The sequence below is a fragment of the Lampetra planeri genome, unplaced genomic scaffold (genome assembly GCF_965212315.1).
Source record: "Lampetra planeri unplaced genomic scaffold, kcLamPlan1.2.h2 scaffold_883, whole genome shotgun sequence".
NCBI classification, from domain to species: Eukaryota; Metazoa; Chordata; class Hyperoartia; order Petromyzontiformes; family Petromyzontidae; genus Lampetra; species Lampetra planeri.
The window spans coordinates 1-20,537 of NW_027615705.1; the positions used below are offsets into that span (position 1 = coordinate 1).

The 20,537-nt window shown below is 44.0% G+C and overlaps 1 protein-coding gene and 1 pseudogene across 1 annotated transcript; both read left to right on the forward strand.

The window, feature by feature from the left end:
- Positions 1-637: 637 nt before the first annotated feature.
- On the forward strand, positions 638-2,443 carry LOC144742168 (endothelial PAS domain-containing protein 1-like; annotated as a pseudogene).
- A 7,714-nt stretch (positions 2,444-10,157) lies between these two features.
- Positions 10,158-20,158, forward strand: LOC144742165 (solute carrier family 22 member 7-like). The gene is given in 14 exon segments (XM_078624649.1): positions 10,158-10,541; positions 11,070-11,167; positions 11,266-11,420; positions 11,528-11,659; positions 11,662-11,695; positions 11,837-11,960; positions 12,405-12,511; positions 13,178-13,187; positions 13,189-13,393; positions 13,601-13,673; positions 13,675-13,707; positions 14,072-14,087; positions 14,089-14,279; positions 20,080-20,158. Coding segments are annotated over 14 exon segments (1,641 nt in total).
- Positions 20,159-20,537: the final 379 nt, after the last annotated feature.

Sequence of the window (20,537 nt, forward strand, 5' to 3'; positions counted from 1 at the left end):
CCTCGGCGTTTATACTTGTGTCTGTCTGCACTGAATCCCGCTGTGTTCAATTATCGGTTATCTGTGTTTTTCTAAGTTTGATGAACGTGGGTAGAGAGATGACATGGACTAAAAGCTGAATGTAAAATAGGACTATTAGCTGTTGGTAACTGGTAAATCTGCTCCTTCTGTTAACATGAAGACGAGCCACCTCGGGTCCAAACTTTGTCTTTTTAATGTAGCGTCTAATAAACCACTAATTATCAGCTGGGAGCCGCTCACAGCTTCTGTTAACAGACATGACCCTACACCAAAAAAAAGGGAAATAAGAGTTCATGTGAGGTGTGAGGGATCCATGAGGAGATTCAACTAGAACCAACCACCTTGAAAAATATCAGAGGTTTAACCGTTTCCCTGCACGAATTAGATGACAAAGTCAAGGTTGTCTTCAATTTGAGGAAAAAACTAGACTTTCTAGAATACCCTTCACCCCAAGGTTGTTTTTTTTTTTCTCTAGGAATAAACTTACAAAGAAAATGGAGAAAATTCTGAACAACTTTACAATTACTTTGACATGTTCCTCTTTTTTGCTCTTAAGATTGAAGAAAAATGTCCCTTTTTTTTTTCCTAAGAAGGTTCTGTCCTCTCCCCCCTGCAGCCCAGCAGCCCAGGTGATTACTACAGCTCAGTGGAGAGCGACATGAAGGTGGAGCTGACCGAGAAACTGTTTGCTCTGGACACAGAAAGCAACAACAGCCCTACAAACACTGAGGTGTGTGTGTGTGTGCACGTCTGTGTGCACGTGTGTGTGTGTGTTGTTAGTGCGTGTGAACGGACCCTGATAAAACATTTCCATTCTTTCAGAGCGACCTGAGTGACTTGGACCTGGAGACGCTGGCGCCTTACATCCCCATGGACGGGGAGGATTTCCAGCTGAATCCGATCATCCCTGAGTCAGAGCCCCTGGAAGGGCGACCCGTCGGGTCCATGGGGGGCGGCAGCAGCAGCATCCCCCACCAGAGCGCCCAGCAGAGCTTCAGCTCCGTCAGCAGCCTCTTCCAGCCCCTGTCCTCACTGCCGGGTGACCCCCAGCCACAAGCGGCGTTGTCCTGGGCTGCAGGAGAGAAGGGGGCCTCTGGTCAGGAGGCTCTGGAGGCAACATCAGGGTCCTACATGGTCTGGCACATGCAGAATCCCCCGTACCAAGCGCCTGCCAGCACCCCTCTGTCCTCCATGGGTGGCAGGCAGAATCTCCAGTGGCCCCCGGACCCTCTGTTAACCTACCAACAACAGCCAGGCGCCAACAAGGCGCAGCTGATGGACCGTTTGTCACGAGAGGAGCGTCCGTCCTGCCAGCAGAGCATGTCACATATGATGCAGAAACAGAGGTCAGAGAACGGCTGATGGAAGTTTAAACCTTTATGTCCTGACATCAGATTTAAACGTGTGTGTGTGTGTGTGTCCGCGTGCAGGTCCATCGACAATTTCATTCAAGCCTACAGAGACATGAGTCCCGCTCGAGTGGCCGCGGCCAACAGCATCAAGCGCTCCTTCGCCCACGTGGCGGTGAGTTCCTCACGTACATGTTCCTGGTGGATTCTGTCCCACGCTGACACACACATGCTGAATTACTGGAATATTTACAGTATTTGTGCTGCTTGCTGGGTCCAGAGTTAGGTCAAAAGAATTCAAATGAGATATTTCCGCCTGCTGCTGGTGTTTGGTGGCATCAAGTGTCCTGCTGACCCCACACGTAGATGGGGATATTATCGTTATGGGGCTGACGGGGCTAACCACTGCCCCACTGCGTCGCCCCTAGAACACCCCTAGATGATTATTTGTATTCAGCCATCAGCCAGCACCTTTCCAGTTATTAGTCAACACCATGCGCTGTGATGAGAAAGCCTTCAATGTGTGTTTTCATGTAGTAACATAAGAACGTGGTTTTGGTCTCCTAGGGTGAAGGTACGTCACCTGAGAGCGTATGGAAGAAGATGAGGAGCAACAGTTGTGCCGCCATGGATCGTTGCGTCAGTGCTGAGTCACTTGCCGGTATGTTCTCCGTGTGCGTTTAGTGTCCGAGGGTCATTTCTCTCTCTTCACACCTGTAAACTTCACTCATGTCTCGTCAGAACCAGGAATGACGAGGATGATGCCAGGCAGGCATGTCCTTAGGCCTCGACTCTCTGCAACAACACAGGAAGTCTCAGTATCCAGGAACCGGTAAAGGTGGGTAAAGGAAACACGCAGAGCGCTCAGCGGCCGCTCTGGGTTTGTGCCGGTGCTAAATCCCATTTGTTTGTTCCCTTCAGGTCTTGCTAGTCGTTTGCTGGGCCCGTCGTTTGAGCCCTCCTGTCTGCCGGAGTTGACCCGCTACGATTGTGAGGTCAACGTGCCCCTGCAGGGCAACCTGCACCTCCTCCAGGGCTGTGACCTGCTGAGAGCCCTGGACCAGGCCACCTAGAGGTCCACGCTCAAACCCTCTGCAGTAGACCCTGGACCTTCTTCCAGCCCTGTCACCAACTCACCTACAGAATGCTATCCTAGCCACATCCTGCCTTATTTAGAACCCACCCCCACCCCTTAGTCGTAGTCATGCACCTCAGCAAGGTGGGATCAGGGTTAATCCACTTGAACTCTTTTTTTTTTTTTTTTTTCCCCCTGAGAGGCCAAGTCCTCCTGCAGTGAATCAGCCGCAGTCACCAACCGTTTGTGTCACATCGTGGTAAGAAAGAGTCTCCACACCGGTCGCCAGGAGCCGGTGTGAACCTCAGTTATTTGGTGTGAACAAGGGAGTCGTGGTTGCGGGGTTCAAACACTCAAACTGCCTTTACAGCCCAGACATGTCCAGCCAAAACGGCACCGACCAGCTGTTGGCTGCTGCTGAGCGCTCCAGCTGCACAGTGGCGGCGTTGTCATGAGGCCTTTTGTTCAACGACCTACCCACTACCGCTGTTTCAAGTTTCAGAACCAGTGTGTTTGGAGGAGAAAAAAAAACAGTCTTATTTATTCTGCTTGCTGATGAGTGGGTAGCGATAAGATACACTTTCTGTCCACGGCAAGAAGGATCACTACAATAATAGATAAATCACAAAAAAGAAGTCAGTGTGGGGGACGATGCAGCCGGCATCAGTTTGGGAACGTGGACATACACTGAAATGAAACATACACTGTTTGTGTGTCAGTTTGTTCTTAAAATCCATTTCAGGCACATCCCAGGTGAGCAGCAGTTTGTCAGTGGGGATCCCAGCATCCTCACATTCCTACGATGGATTTCACCTAGTTATTGTTTTCTCTCGGATGGTTTTATTTCATCCTTTATGCAGTTGTTTTCATTAACATAATTTCTTTCCATCGGAGGCATTTGACCAATCTGAAATTTGCTGGTTTAAACCCGGACCTCATCCCAGACGCTTCTTCAGTTCCGACCGACTCGTGGGGAGTTTCAGAAATGTTCCTGTGATATTTGGGGGGTTGTTTGAGTCTGAATTGTTGAAACCAGGAGCTGCATGAGATGCATCAAATACCAAATACTTGTAACAGCTTCACTGTAACAGATCAGTTTTTAACATCTGCATGTTTTCAGTGATGGTAATTCTATAAGAAGTTCTTCTGTTATCTGATGGAGACCTTGTAGTTTTTTATCCAATCTCTGCGCAGCATTTAATCTATATCAATGGGACACTGTATCAGTTCATAGTATTTTTGTGTCTCGCACAGACACTAATAAACATATATTGCAGTACATGTATTCTACTCTTAAGTTAATTATTCTAAAGTTTTGCTTTGTATGTGACAACAGGGTTTATGTTAATAGAGCAATTATTTCATAAGGTTAATGCTTCTTGCCTGTTTTATTCGCTCAGTCAATAGTTTAAACGCACCTTTATTTACATGTGATGAAATTGTCACACACTTTCAGCAACACAGGACTCCAGAAAAAAATACTACTACTCTTTTCTTTTTTAGTGTTTAAATGTATTATTTGAGAATACCTATTGTTGATACTTAAATGTTTCAAAATATCTAATTTTTTGTGATAATTTTTTTCTTAGAATTCCCGGATTCCCCACCACCTCTGTAAGAATAAACCAACAGACTTGTCAATATGATTAAATCTGTTAATAATTATTTGATAAAATCAAAACAAAGATGTTTTAAACCGGTTGACTGTGACTGGATGATTAGAAATACACCCACAAAGTTTGTCATGAATAAAAACTAAAAGTCTCTGACACCCTGTTGTATTAAAGATAACACACAAACACACCAACAACAACACAACAACCCTCATTTTAAACTTTTTCATGTTGCTGAGTAGAACCGGAGTCTGCCACGTCCCCAGTACAACCCTTGAATGGTCCTTCTGCTATGTTAACGTCCTGTCCACGGGATAAATGGTAATTCATGAGAAAAAATGTTTGTGTTCAGCCCGTGTTCCAATTTTGTGTGTTTTTCTGTTGTTGCTGACAGATTTGTCTACGTTTCTGACAACCTCCTAAAAAGGATCCCAACAGAGATTGACCTTTCAGTTTGTTAGCAGCTTTCACACGTACTGATACACATCAACCTAATAACATGACCTCTGCCATCATGGCCGTGTGTGGTTCCATCACACCAAATGCCTGTATGAAAGTCCATGCCTGGGAGGCATTATGACAAAGCATGGACGAGTTTTACTTGGTGTGTGTTATAGTGGCTCTCGACGTAGCGTCCGTCTCTGTGGGGATCGTCCGTGGTCGTCAGACTTGTAGGAACATGCAAACGGGATCATGCTGGGGATGTGAATGGCAGGTCGGACCTTTCAGAGCCAGAATTAGGACGTTTTAGCTGCTCGAATGCCACTTTGGTTTGACGCTGGAGAGAGGTGAAGCTGTTGAACCTCTGCTGGATCAAGTAGGACACTACAGACAAGAGATGGAAAGTTGGTGCCTCAGTACGATATTAGTACAAGAAGGACTACGATTAGGGTCGTTAGGGTCAACTACCACAAACGTCGATGTCAGTAACACATTTTTTCTTTTTTTCTCTCCAGTACTTTGTAAAATCATTTTTCAAGTAGTTGTCTCCTGGTGACCACTTTTGCTTGTGAATTCTAGCGTGTTGTACACATATACGTTACATATTTAAAGGTAGCTTTCATGTCTAAGATGGTGTTTTGTCGTGTTTCATGTGTCCTGGTACTTGGTCCCTGTAGATGTGGATGGATCAGATCCTTTGCCGTTCCGTCTCCTCCCGTGCTCCTTCTATATGCGCGTCAGCTTTGTTGGCTGGCCACTATTGATTTTGTTTTTGCATTCAGGAGATTTCGATGAAGAGAAAGAAAAAAGTTCAAACAGGAAAAGAAATTTTAAGAAGAATCCGTTTTCTAAGTTTCAAACATGTAGCATTTTTGTAAAGGAGGTGATTCTGCTTTGTAATGAATCACATCGTTCTCCAGTTGCTTAGAATGTACAAAGCCATGATGCTTCATGGACCACGTATGTGCCATTTGCAGAGCTTTTTTTTAAATCTCTTGGATCCACTAACACTGTATTTAGATTTTCTTTGCTTTGCATGATGCTGACATTCTCTTTAATGGTCAATAATAATGTGCCTTAACATGAGGAATTTCTCCCCTTCAAGTGCACAGTTTGCTCCCCGCAACCTTTAGAAAATTCCTCAAACTTTACCTGAACTGAAAATGGTCATTTGACTGTCCTTTCAATTAGAACGTCTGCTGGTCTTTTGTCCTAAGTTCTCTCCGATAACATATTTACCCCTTCCAAGCTACTCAGATCTCGGATGCCTTTAATCAGCTCCTAACATTCCATTTAGGAACGTAGCCCCACCCCATGAATCCCCTGGTGATGACGAGGGTATTTAACGGAAATGGGTTCCAAAGCTGCATGTGGTCTAGATTTGGTTGTATTGAAAATATACCTCTGGAGGAGTTCACTAGGCTGTGAACTGTGGTTTACTGTTTTTTGTTTTTTTTTAAGAAATGTTAAGATGACGCTTAGAGCAGTGAAACCAAATGGTCACCTGAAGAGAGAAAAGTGCTGTTGCATTGAGTGCCTGGTGCAGAGAGATGCATGCTGCGCAGCCTGCCCACTGACGCACATCTCTCTCAACACTCAACACGACCTCCATCTTCTCCTTTTCCCCCTTTTTGGTGACACAGCAACAGCCGACAGGCTTTACATTATTTGCATATTTGACATATTTGGTCTGTAAACTAGAACAGAGAGAAGTTAAATTAAGACAAACTCCACCTCAGGTGGATCTTCTTCATCTTCTTCTTCTTTTTTTTTTTAGCAAATGAAGAGGTTTTAGGTAAACTGTGTCCATGTATGTGAAAGAGTTGGCTTTATGGAAGTTGATTTTAAATAAATAGAATTCTAGCAGGAGCTGGCAACTGTTCTACTGATGTTTAAAGTTGGAAATCGGTACGAACGTGTTTGAGTTATCTCTTGCTTATGTGACCATTATGTGACATAATTCTTCCAATTCCAATGACCAATATAGGTTATGATTCTTTGATTTGGACTAAATAATAATCACAATATTTTGATAAAAGCAAACGCTAGTGGAATAGATGCTAACCTCCAAACATCTTGTCTGTTGTTTAACCGTCGAGGGTTCATCACCAGTACTCGTGCTCAACAAACTGTGCAACCTGAAGGCCCCTCCGCCCCCAACCAGCAAATCCACATCATTTATTCCACGTCTGAAGAGAATATCAGCATTTTGTCTTGCATCTTGTGTAACAGGGTTTTTGTTTTTCTTTCTGGGATCCATGTTCAGCCTCTCGTGTTATGTTTGGTCAGTGTCATAAACTACAGTTATACTAGCTGATTCTGCATTTTTATATGCTGAAAATCCTTATGATCGTATTGTTGTTATTATCATATAATCAATGTTATTACTAAATGGGGACTTTAACCCTATCAGAAGTTTGTGTTTCTGCACTGATATCCTATTAAAGCATATTGATCTTACTCTCCCTCTGTGACTCTGTGTGTGTGTGTGTGTGTGTGTGTGTGTGTGTGTTATATGTACACATATCGTAATCAAATGATTCACACTAAATTTTTGACGCTGTTTGCAAATCTGAATTAATGTGTAATTTTGCAAACACTTTTTATTGCACATTCACCCCCCCCCCAAAAAAAACAAAAAACTGTGCACGACGTCAGTTTACATGACATAACTACAAGCACCGGAGGAAATGAAATGTGTGACACCCGCCCAGAGCTCTGAAGAGGTCGTTGTACCTAGAAAACTATTTGACAACGGAGAAACAGTATGATTACGTTACTACAGTGAGTTACAGTGAGCAGTACCGCAGCTGTGTCACACTGTGAGCTGACCAAGGCCTTTCACATGTCAGTCCTCTCAAATGTCACTCCTTGGGGACCCCGGCATGTCTCAAGACATTTGTCCAAAACGCTGATCCGGGGACATTGTGTTTATGTTCTGATCCAATCCCAAGACACTGAGACGCTTCAGCTGGGCTGACCTCCTGATTGCAGCTCAAGTCCCCCAGCAAACAAACATCAAGTTTCCATGTAAGAGTTTTGAGCATTGATGTTTGGATTGTAACCTACGAGGTGTATCATGTACATTCTAACACTGTCTGTGTCCTGTAGGTTGGAAAAACATGGTGGGGGTCCCATTCAGTCACATCAGATGGAAAATGTCCTGATGACATGAATTCTCCAAAAGGTCTCTCTAAGATTGGTTAAACATTGACAAGTAACATCTTCTTCAAAAACCCATACTAGTGTGTAATAAGTACATGTGACGTCTGTAACATACCAACATACAAACGTTTTGTCCATTTTAAGTAGCCGGTCTAATCCAACGTGCGTGACTCAAGAGGAATCAGACCACATTGGCAGCGCTGCGATAAAACAGCACAATGATATCTTACGTCACAGTCCAACTGGCAAATGAACAGTCCTGTGTCGTATTTTGGCTTTGTCTTTGTGTGGGAACTTGGTCGGAAACACAATGTTTGGTGAAATTGCAATCCTCCAGCCCAGAATTGTGTTTTCAGCAATTGTTCTGATCTGGGAAGCGCTGAGACAAAAGCGCTTATGCAATGATCGCTCAGTCGTCCTCATGCTTTGACTCCTTCACAGAACAGCCTGGCTCGATGAGGAAAATATCCAACAGTGAGCCTTTTGATGGGAAAATGTGCAGAGGAGTGCAACAATTTTCCACCATCAGTAAACAGAATCAAACTAAATATGGACCTTCTTCACAAATATAAAACCAAGTCTTTTCAGGGCAATAACTGGTTCGAATGTCCCCAGTTATGTAAGTGAAGGACAGACGCACAAGATGACACAGACATCACTCTAATTTATTTACACACGGTGATGTTCTATTGGTCTAATTTGTCCACAGGTGTGAGTGTGTCTGTCTTTGGAGACGGACTCCAGCGCTGGGTGCGTTCTGAATACATCTATCTGCCTCCTCTGACCTCTGGGTGACCTTCAGATCACTTCCTGTGAGGAGGAACGCACACAGACAGAGGGCAGAGATGGTGTTTGAGTGAAAAGCCACAAACAAAGTCGTCTGTTTGGCTTCCGGTGGGTTTAAAAACAAACAAAAAAAAAAAACAGCTTTCTCATGAGAATGTTTGTCTGCTGCTAGGAACACTGTGTGTGTGTGTGTGTGTGTGTGTGTGTGTGTGTGTGTGTGTGTGTGTGTTGCGTCAGTCAATTTTATGAATATTGAGAGTTTGTGGTGCCTCTGAAAAGCTCATAAACTAATTTCACTGACAGTCAACAGGACAAATTCAGCAGGAAATGATATGAACCGTAACACGTAACTTGGTCGTTGGTTAAAATGTGAGCTAGCAGGCGAAAAAAATTAGAGCTCTCACTCTCTCCCTACACACACACGTTGTGTCCATCAGCGACATGATTTCTATGTAAGAGAACAAGATGCACGGCAAAATGTTAATTCAGACATCAAACATGAGAGTGCAGTTTTTCAGTTCATCCATAAAACGTGTGGGGTTTACAGACGCTCCCCGTGTCTGTGTGCGTTTTCTCCGGTTCTCCGGCTTCCTCCCACCTCCAAAAATGCAAAGGTGAATGAGCTGCTATAAACTGCCCGTAGGTATGAATGTGAGTGTGAACGGTTTTTCATGTGGCGCTACTGAGCTGGTGACTTGTCCAGGTTGTACATCTGACATTCACCCTTTGACAGCGGGGGGCGGCTCCAGCTCGACTGTGACCTCTGACCGGAGCTAGCAGGAGAAGATGGATGAATGAATGAATGAATGAATGAATGAATTGGAGCAAAGCAAAACCTATTCATTGGTAAAAATTAATTCTAATAGTATTTTTTTCTTTCATCATCATTTTTTTTTAATTATAATACAGACACATTTTCATGTTTTTAAACTGTGTGCATGAAGAGTAACTAAGATCTCTGTGTGCAGCTGGTTTTGTTCTGCACTGGTCTTTTTTAGTCATTATGGGAGGCTGCAGCTCCACCTGCTGGACAAAAGCAGACAGTGCATGGATTCATGTTGCTATGACGTAAGTGAAATATACTGCATATACAGTATGTAAACCCCTGCATGTTGGCACCGCTGTGACTTCAACTGAGTTGTACTTCTAAAAAAAAAAGAAAGAAAAACAGCTGACCAGCTGCTGTCACTGAATATCTGTGGTTTGTGAATAAAGACTGCATTTTTTTCTACAATTTAACAACTAAACAACTGTTTTTGTAAAAAAACAAAAAAAACTCTTGCTCCTTTTAATAAAAACCTGATATGTAAATGTCAAATAAGAATAGAAGCAGATGATCGGTGACCCTGTTTTCAGTTGCAAGTCGAAGAATGTGGGGTTTAGATCACAAAACTGTTGTCAACAAAACTGTTGATGGATTTACTGATGACTCAGCAGTGAATCTCTGGGTTATTCTCTGCACCCTTGTGCATCTGCAGACAGATACCTTGAAAAATGCAGGTCTTTGCTTAATAAGTAACTGTTTGCAATATTTAACAACCTTTTGTCCAAAGGTCATTCACATGAGGACAATCAGATCAGTCTTGCTCCGACACTTCAGCAGTCCTGTCATTACTTGTCTTACGCAGGTGAGGAATGTTTGTTTTTCTTCTCATCCTAACTTGATGTGTCCTTGTCACCCTGAGGCCTGACTTTGTTTTCAGAAGGATGAAGTTTGAGACTATCCTGGAGGAAATTGATGGCTTTGGACTTTTCCAAATCATCATGATCGTCCTGCTCTGCTCCCCTCGAATAGTTCTGCCCTGTCACTTTTTACTGAACAATTTCATTGCCGCCATCCCGCCGCACCGCTGTGACATCAGCTCGCTGGAGGACGATGCCGGACGCTTCAGGAACTTGACTCTGTCGCAGAAACTGTCCGTCAGCATCCCCGTGAGAGGAGATGGAGCCCTGCAGTCCTGTGAGATGTTTGCAGAACCTCAGTTTCAGCTCCTGTCCAACATCTCAGACAGCGCCGAGCTGCCAACAGTCCATTGTCGGAGTGGATGGGTGTTTTACAACTCCAGCTTCAGCTCCACCTTGGCAACAGAGGTACCAACACTCTTACTGAAGTACTATAATGTGGACAGCAGGTCGCCTGGTCACTGCACACATGCTCTGTGCTGTTGAGGGGAGTAACGTGATCTGACAACGACCTTCACCCACAGTCCTTGAAAACAGCTGGCTCCAGCATGACCTGCCCATCTTAGCAGGAGCAAACGGAAGATGATGAACGAAGAAGGTTATAAATGTGACCTGTACCAAACCCAGGAGGTTCAATGGCTGCTTTGACAGCTGACCTCAGGTCCTAGTGAGTGCAGACCACCACCAACAAAATATACGATTCTAAACCGATGTGCCCCCAAAATTGTAAATGTTCTTTCACCTACTTTGTGGACGTTAATATGATTCTTCAGGTCACTCCTGGCAGAGTGTCTGTGAGCATCTTTTCAGTCAGTGTTTGCTTTCACATAGAAAGATTAACTGCACATTGTTGAACATTCACTGCAAAAACCTTTCACACAGGACCTGTTGTTAATGCTAAATCTGTGCACGGCATCCCACGATCTTCTGTTCCAGTGGGACCTCGTCTGTGACCAAAAACACCTGAATAAAACCACCAGCACCATCTTCTTCATGGGAGTGATGATCGGCGCCATCGCGTTTGGGTTTTTGGTGTGATAAGTATGTGTGTAACGTGTTATTTAATGGTTGAGTCAGCTCCCTTACAGTCTACATTGTTCTTCCAGTGTGTCTTTTTTGGTCTGTTTTCTAGGTATGGGAGGAAGACCTGTCTTCTGGCCTCCTACATCCTTTCGATCGTGTTCGCCTTTTCCAGCACATTTGCCAACTCCTACATCATGTTTGCAGTGCTGAGATTTCTCACCGGCTTTGGGCTGACAGGAATCAGCATCATCTCCATAGTTCTCAGTGAGCAGTGGGGAAGCCGTTGGCGCCGTGGGCTGATAAAGATTTTAAAGAGGAATTGGACCCAACTGTTGTCATATGTGCTCTAATTCCTCTTTGTTGGCCTGCAGCCATTGAGTGGGTTGACACAGATCACAGGTCGCTGATCGGTGTGATCGGCAGCCTGGTGTGGTCGGTGGGAAACATGCTGCTGGCTGCGCTCGCCTTCCTTTTCAATGACTGGCGGCCGCTCATCATGGTTGTCACAGCCCCCTGGGTTTTGCCATTTTGACCTGGTGGTACGTTATTTCCCTGTATGTCTTGATTTCGCGTACCAGGATGGCCGTTTTGTCCTCTGCAGACATGTTCTCGTATATTCTTCCTTCATTTCATGTGATGAACGTTCGTTGAGTATGAATGTTTCTTCTTTTATCTTTCAGGTGGATTCCTGAATCTGCCCGGTGGCTTTTAGCCAAAGGTAAAGTGGAAAAGGCCCAGTTTTACCTCGACAGATGTTCGCAGGTCAACAAGAAACAAAAACTATCATCCGACCTGAAATACGAGGTAAATGAATGAGAATGTTCTGTCCACCCCTCACGTTTCTTTTTTTCGTCGATGGTCCACAGACACACATCCACAGCTCACTGTTTACACACTATAAAACTGTCGACCAAGAGCCCCTTCACAAAACCACGCCAACAGTTTACATCCATCAGAATTTCTATTATTATTTCCATCAGACTTCAGACTGAGAATGTGCAAAGTCTGTCATTCCTACTTTCATTGTGTTGTTCTTTTAGACATGAAATGTAGAGACTATATACAGACAACCTGATAAACAGGCTTGTCCGGACATCTTTGGGGGTGGGTGTGGGTGTGCGTGTGTGAGATGTAACTTTTTTCTCTCGCCTCTGGGGAGCATTAGAACTTTTTTCAAAGCCCCAAAGTTATCTTAAAGTGATGAACTTGCTCACTTACTAACATTTCAATCTCTCTACGTCTCCACAGACATTATCCAACATTCAACTCTGGGAAAAGCAGGACAAGAACACCTACCTCCAACTAGTTCAGACCCCAAAGATGAGACAGCTAACGCTGCTGATGGGGATTGTGTGGTGGGTTCCTGCAAAGCTTCAAATTACAACCGAGTGTGCGGTTGACACCAAACAAACATGTCACACCTGACAGTGGTTGTCTAGAGCTGATTAACCAATTCCAATAGAAACACTTCAGTTGACTAACATGGATGTTATCATTATCTATGACGGACTTGTAAACTGGCACGCACAGCAAATATCATGTTACAGACATAGTGGACGTCACCGTGTGCAACGTGACACAGCTCAACATTTGGGGTTCTGTGTCTCGCTCGAGGACAAACACTGACGTTTTATTAGCTGTTAATGTCTCATCAGTGAATCAAGGTTACAAGTAGCCCTGGACCACCTCCACAGACATACCAGATGCACTCCCGTTCTAATGTCCTGGGACAACTGAGATCCTCATTTTGCTGCCAGTAAATTTCAAACACTCATTAGCAAGGCTGAATTATGCACTTGGCCGGGCGGGGGGGGGGGTCTTAAAGTAATCAGTACCCTGAGTCTTAAAAGTAATTTATAGTCCAGAGCCCTAAGCAAGGTCCCGACACAGCATAAAGTAAGCACCAGGGCCCCCCAAACACCAGGTGAGCTGACCCCCCTATGGACGCAGCTCAGCACGGAGAAGGTGGATCTGATCTTTAGTGTCTGCTCGTCATTTGACGTGTTCTTTGTGTTCTGTAGGTACGGCGTTTGCCTCAACTTATTACGGAATCAGCCTAAACATCACTGGATTCGGTCTGAACGTGTATCTCACACACTTCATCTATGCTGCAATTGAGGTTCCTGCTAAACTGATGATCTATTATTTCCTCAACGTCATCGGACGGAGGAGGTGCCAAGCGGGGACCCTGTTGCTAACAGGAACCTGCATCGTCATCAACATCTTCATTCCAAAAGGTTTCAGATTATGACACTTATGATTTCTGTTTACACATTTGTATACGTTTTTCTGTTTTCGGTTTAATGGTTAGCGGGTTCAAATACACGTTTTGTTTGGGTTGATTGGATTCACACTGATGTTGCAAAAAAAGTGCATTATCACTGACAGCAACAATTAATAATGACAGCAGCACATGAGGCCTTAAATATGTGTGTTTGTTGTAGATCTGTGGCAAGTTCGTGCAGTTGTCGCCATTCTTGGAAAAGGCTTTTCAGAAGCCTCCTTCACCACTGTCTTCCTACACGACTGAGCTCTACCCCACAACTATCAGGTTAGTTTCAGTCGGCCCAGTTGATAGCCATCACTGACACAGCAGAGTCAGCTGGACACTGTGATGTCACTCCTCTCTTCAGACAGACCTCTGTGTTCAGTGAATGCACCAATAAACTAGGACTAATTATTTGGCAGACGACCTGACTGAGTGATAAGAAGGAGAAGTGATGTCATGATTGTGGGCGGAATGTACACATATAACATAGGACCTGATGTTCCTGCAGAATATATGACATATCAATGATGACATCACAACATCAGATACACATCTAATATACTTTTGAAGTCTTATCTTCTATCTAAACCACATGTTCATTCAATGGAGCCCCAGATTTCAGACTTCATCTATTCTGTGTCACCAGACAGAAAGGTATGGGTTTACACCTCCTTCATAAGTCGTCTGGGAGTTGCCATCGCGCCGCTGATCCTGCTGCTGGAGGATGTGTGGACCCTTCTTCCTCAGATCATCATCTCCATGGTGGCTATCACGTCTGGCCTGACATCTCTGCTGCTTCCTGAAACACTGAACGAGAAGCTACCAGAGACCATCAGTGACGTCGAAAAGCCACGGTTAGTGATGTCATGTTCCACACACAAAGTAAAAACGATTATGAATGTACGGGAGGTTTCCGTTTGAACTGATGTTTCTTTCCACGATGAATTCATGAGAATCACAATAAACAACAAAAATACTGAAGAGGTGGAACATCAAAGTCATTGTCATACGACTTTCATTTCAGAAGAAACCCCGTCTCTCCTCACACCGTCGAGTCCTCGGCTGTTTTCCTGGAAACAAATAACTCAGCCGGTGCTAAACTACAAGGAGGCAACGAAGAAAACCACAACGTTTATCAGTCTGTCAGTCAAATCTGAGGTGTCTGTCACATCAGGGTCTCCCATGGTGCTGTTGGCATGGTAACGTGTTCAACTGCAGCCCTCAACATACTGCATAAATACTGTAGTTACTGGTCATACTTCAATAACTTTCACTAAACCATGTTCAGAAGGAACCACGGTGTGTTGGATCCGATCTCCTATTACCCTATTTACCCTTCTTACTTTGTGTGAGTGGATCCTGCGTGTTCTTTAAATGAAGCGATAGGAGAAGCTATTTGGGCATAAATCAGTTTTAATCCATCAGTCAAAATGTAGTAAACAGAGCTCTGGGCCTGATCTTCGAGTCCCTGACCAACAACAAAGCGTGTCAGTTCGCGAAGTCTGACTGACTAGATTTCCCTGACCCAGTGTGTTATAATACAAAGTTAGAATTATGCAGATGGATGTGTCTTCTTCTCATTGGCTGTTCTTCATGGTGTTAATGATCCTCTCCGGATGTATCCTCTGCTGATTGGTCGTCGCCATCTGACTCCTCATGCGATGCAGGTCCTCCTTGTGAAAGCTGTAACTTAGAGTTTTATTGTATTTACTCTAGACACTTCAATGACTCTCTGATATCTCTGTCCGCCGTTAACAGAGTTGTTGTTTACTTCATTCCTTCTTTCCTCAAAGTTATCTGTTGGGGTCAATCCTAATGGTCAACAGACCTAGATGCAACGTTCTTAACTGCATTCCTCCATGTAGAAGTGTTCTCCAGATGATGTTAATTTTAACTGAGAACACAGTATTCCGTTGACCTATGCTGGCTTTTAATGATTTGAATAAGGTAATGACTATATATTTACTGTTACCATTTTAATCGCTAATTCTTTGTGTAGTAATAATGAATTATTATTATTGTTATTTGTTTGTAATGATGATACTGAATGAAATATCCTACAGGTGTGAAGTTTGTATTTTGTCGCAGGCCCAACAGCACATATCTAACATGTAAGACAGGATTGTATGTCATTGGTCATGTATCGTTTTACACATCAAAGCAGGCTTTGAAGTAAAAGTACACATAAAATGCGGCCCTGACTTCTACGGTCTGTGGCTGCCAGGTGGAAACCTAGACGCTCCTGACGGGTGCACGATAATTTCTTTCCCTCAAAGAAGTCTCTGTTAAAATAATCGATCCTACATTTCCCATTGGGCAAGACTGTCCTCAGAGTTTCACAAGCGCACGGAACACGCAAATGCAGCACAAAATAACTGGGATGAACAATTCCGTCGCTTCAGAAATGAAAAATAAGCAGCTAACCTGAAAACAAAGAGAACGGTCTATGTACGCAATGTTAGTCGTCGCTTCACAAGCTCTCTTACAAATGACAAGAGGTCCCGAGGACAGCGGACTGATGGAGGGGAGTCTCAAGGATTGGAAGATGAGAATCAAGGTAAGCCCGACATGACCGCCATTGTTGCGTCTCATCGATCCATAGCTACAGTCGTGACTGAGGTTCACATGAAATGCTCTACGTGGTTTTGCAGCTGTGAATGACACCAGGGTTTCTTTCTTTGAGCCCCGTGTAGGTGGATGTGTGTGTTGTCCAACTCGGTGTGCAGGCTGATTGGGTGTAGGGTGTATTTTTTTTTTAATTTTTGTAGGTCACCTGGGTTTTCCAAATGGACTTGGTATCCTGACTGAAGTCTTCTGTTGACTCCATTGGATACTGTGCCTTGGTCAAGTCCATATACAGTATTTAGACTGGCACGAATCCCAGTCAACACTTTCTTGCACCTCGTAGTTGAGCGTGAGTTTGTAGCAGCAGCAGCAGTTCAACTCCATTACTGCTCCACACAAACCATTGTGATTTACTGACACAAGCCACTGTCATCATATTCTGTTTCAATACAATTCCAAGGAAGACGGGGGGCGAGATATTGTCTTGGTACGTGTGGACGTGGCCTTAAAAGCTTGTGTCGGAGTATATTAAAAGCTTGTATCAGAGCACTGATGTCAGAAGGCCATCACTAGTCACAACATACATCACTGACACAAACCTTGATATGTGCTTCACAAAAATCGTGAATCCTGAAGTACTCAAGCCTTGACACAGAAGGGTGTTTCCCCTTAGTTTCCCTCAAAATATGATAATTTTGAGTCTCTGGTCCTAGATTTCTCACCTGGCAACACTGCGGTCTGAAGAATTTGTTTATTGTGATGCTAATTATCATCAAATTACACACACACACACACACACACACACGCACAGTCCAACATTCATATCAATCATATATATTTATATTTATAAGGTTTTACAGGTCAGACTCAGTGGTTTTATAATGGCAAGCACAGCGGCCACCTGATTGTCAAGGTCACCTCTCGGTTGCCAGTGACATCGATGCAGTCGGGGGACAGTTGCCGGGCCCGCAGAACGGCCATGCGCTGGCTCATTTCTGTGCTCAGCTGTTGCGATTAGCACCAAGTGTGACGCTGTTTGTCGATGGAGGCAGAAGGTTGTCCTGAAAAAAAAAATCCATCTGATGTCAAAAGCGACATCAGGTCATTGCGACACCAAAATATCCGACCCCTTGCATGTTGTGTACAAATGACATCACGTGTTTAGAAAAAGAACACACACACACACACACACACACACACCACACACACACACACACACAGCATACAGCATAATTAGTCACTCTACAAAGTCCCATTTGCTGGTTGTTGACCTCAAGGATGAATGAATCAATACAATTGTGTTGGTTTTACAAAACGAGACTGACCAAACGTCCCGGAAACACTTGTCACACTTGTCATCTGTCCATTACCTCTCATTTCAGCAACACGCGAAATAAAAGCAGGACAACACGTAAACTGTAATATCATAAATAGTAGGTGTGAGAATTAACAATTTGGTGGATGGGATGACAACGAGCAATACTTGCCTCCTGAAAATGAACCCTTATGGGACTACTAATAGGTTTCTTTGTTTAAAACAGAATAAAAATCATTATTTTACTATCAGACACCAAAGCTACGACAAGCAACAGTATAAAAGAAGTAGGACTGGATTTGTTTGCGCAGCAGGAATTTCCAGAAGGACATGCTGGATCTGTTTTAAGGTACATTATGTACAGACAATATGACAGCGCAGAACACAGAAGAATCTGTGTTTCCTTGTCAGAAGCCATGGGTCATCAGCATATAAAGGCGCGACTGAAGGAAAGGAAAGGGACGCTGGCTTCAGGGAAGGAGGTTCAGGGCTGTGACGTTTCTACCCAAGAGCCATGTCCTCCTTCCCAGCACTCTCAGCCAAGTGACACACACATACACACACACACACACAAACACACAAAACATATTGCACAGCAGCACCCAGTCCCTTTTCTAGCAATATTCAATATTGTAACAGGTATATATATATTCTCTTGTAAAATGTAGCCGCCATGTTTTTTTTTAGTTTTATTTGTACGGTTCTCAGGGATTGTCATCGTTCGCTACAAGCGGCAGCCAGGTTCTGCATAATTTTCCACTCACTTCTCCGTTAAAAAACAAAGACTTACTGGACGGTTGAATTCGCCGCTCAATGTCCAGCTTTTCTTGAAAATTCCATCTTGAAAAATGGCTTGTGAGGTGACAAAACAGCTATTAAATCCACTGTGCTAGTTGCTATGCTATGCTACGCTAACTGCTTCCACACGCTACGACTATCCGATCAAACGGTGTGAATATGATGACGTTACCGTACTCCTGGTAGATGGTTAGGCAATGAAAAGTGCTTTATAAATGAAGATTGATTGACTGAGTGATTGACTGGTCTTAGTGTCCAGAACTCACAATCTGATTGGTTATGTACCATACATGTTCTTATGTACCAGCAGAGAAAGTTGAGGAACCACTGGGTGAAAGCAACAGTTGGATCGACACTTATTTTCTGCTACAGGGGCTGTAGAACTGATTGTGAAGGCCTCCAGGGACATTTCTTTGACCAGCAACAACTGATGGGTGAAATGTGATTGGATAAGTGCATTTAGTTGAAAATACACCTTTGGAAGCAACACAACTAGAGGAAAAGCTATGGTAGGAAAGGAACAGACCGTTAGGAATTATTTGATACGTATTCATGGAAACTGTAATGAAAATAAGTCAGATATTCAGATGTTTTTTTGGCTGGCAGAGAAAAGGCCTTGGGGGCTGCAGTCAAGAGAGGAAAACACTGAGTCAAAGGGAGCAGTAAAGATAAAAGTATTTGCATTTCTAGTACTTCAGACATAAAGACACTGAGGGTTTTGACAGAACTTTAGTCACATATCAGTCTTCGCACACGTTTGGGGCTCATCTGGGGACACTTCAGTGACAGACAATACTGCTGTGGCCCAAATCTGATGAGGAAGGCTTGAGGGAGGTTCTGTTGTCAGCGGCGCTCGGGACAAACATTCGCTGCTATCTGGACTCCGACAGCCCCTCTGACCCTGAAAAGGCCTGACCTATAATATCTGTCTCCTCTTTAGCCTGGTGATTATCAACCATAAAGTATGTGAGCTTTGGTCACGTTGGTGTTCAAAAGAATGAAGACAGCAATGGATTATCTTCACACGGCGTTACTAATCATGAATGAGGCTTACATACGTGGATATCATGTGTATTTTCCATTGCTCCTCTCAGGATAGTAAACCGAATATCTTTGAAAACAAGACGAGAAGGGGCTGTGACTCAGTAAGGTCCTCCAGTGTGCGGACAGTTCCTATCCTGTCACCCTTGTCCTAAGGTTGCGCCATGAGTGCGGGAACGAAGTGAATGTGAGTGTAAACTGGTGATTAAAGCAATCGTGTGAGGCACTTTAAGTGACACGAAGGTCATTTTCAAGCCGTTGATTTACAATTCGGAAGGGTTGTCTTGGTGTGAGTTTAGTGATGGGGAAACACAGATCGGGTCGCTATGACTCACAGAGAGGCAAAGCTCATGACCCGTGCATGTCATGAATGCTATGGAAACAGAGTGCCACTTGTGGCATCCATCGAGTGGGTTGTGCAATATATGCTCCAGAAATCGGAAACAGCTGTCTTGGTGTTCATCCTCTGTCTGGGAGGGGAGGAGCCCTCTGTCTTGCTGTCTCCACAATTTGCCGTCAACGTGGTTCCTCTTTTCTATTTGCTGCTGTCAGAATACCTTCCTCTGCGTCGTCTTCTGAGGATTTTAAATCTCCCGGTGATCAGTGTCACTCGTGCCACGCCCATAAACTGTCACATGTTTTTGCTCCTGCTTTAATTAGAAGAGGTTAAATGGGGGTGGGGGGGGGGGGTTCCTCTTTTGTTCTTACCTCTTCTGCTTTCAGAGGAGGAACAACGAAACACCATTACCTTAAACACAGAATGATGAGGTGGAACATAAAAAAGTCATCTGATGAATGTTTTTCCTTGGATTTATCCCACGCCCGGTTTCTGTATCCACTGGACACCATCTAAAATCCAACAATAATATTTCCGTGACTGCCCTCATACAGGGGAGATAAATAGCATGACCATCTGTGGTAATTCGTCCTGGCAGATCCTCCAACAGCGTGTACAAACAGATTAAAGGATCATCCTTCTACTTCATTGTTCACTTGCGGAGCTGCGAGGTGTAATGTACATTAGAACCTCTCTGCTCTAATCTGCCAGTCTGGACAAACGCTGTATTCAGGTCCTGACCCAGGAGGACCAGCAGGATGCTCTCATGGACAAGGCTATTGTTTCTGTGGACCACCTTGGGAATGCTGGGAAACAGTATCACACTGGTGGTGTACCTTTCACATGAACCTGAAGATATCTGACTTATCCACAGTGAAGGGACGTTTAAGGGCAGAGTGACAATAGTACGTTCATTTATGAGAATTTCCTACGACATGGAGCACAAGCACACGCTTCCACTGAAGCAAAATGTAAAGATTCTCCTTTCAGTCGTCCACACGTGACTTTATGTCATCTGTGTTGAATATAGTGCACATTCCATTGAGGGCAGATAAT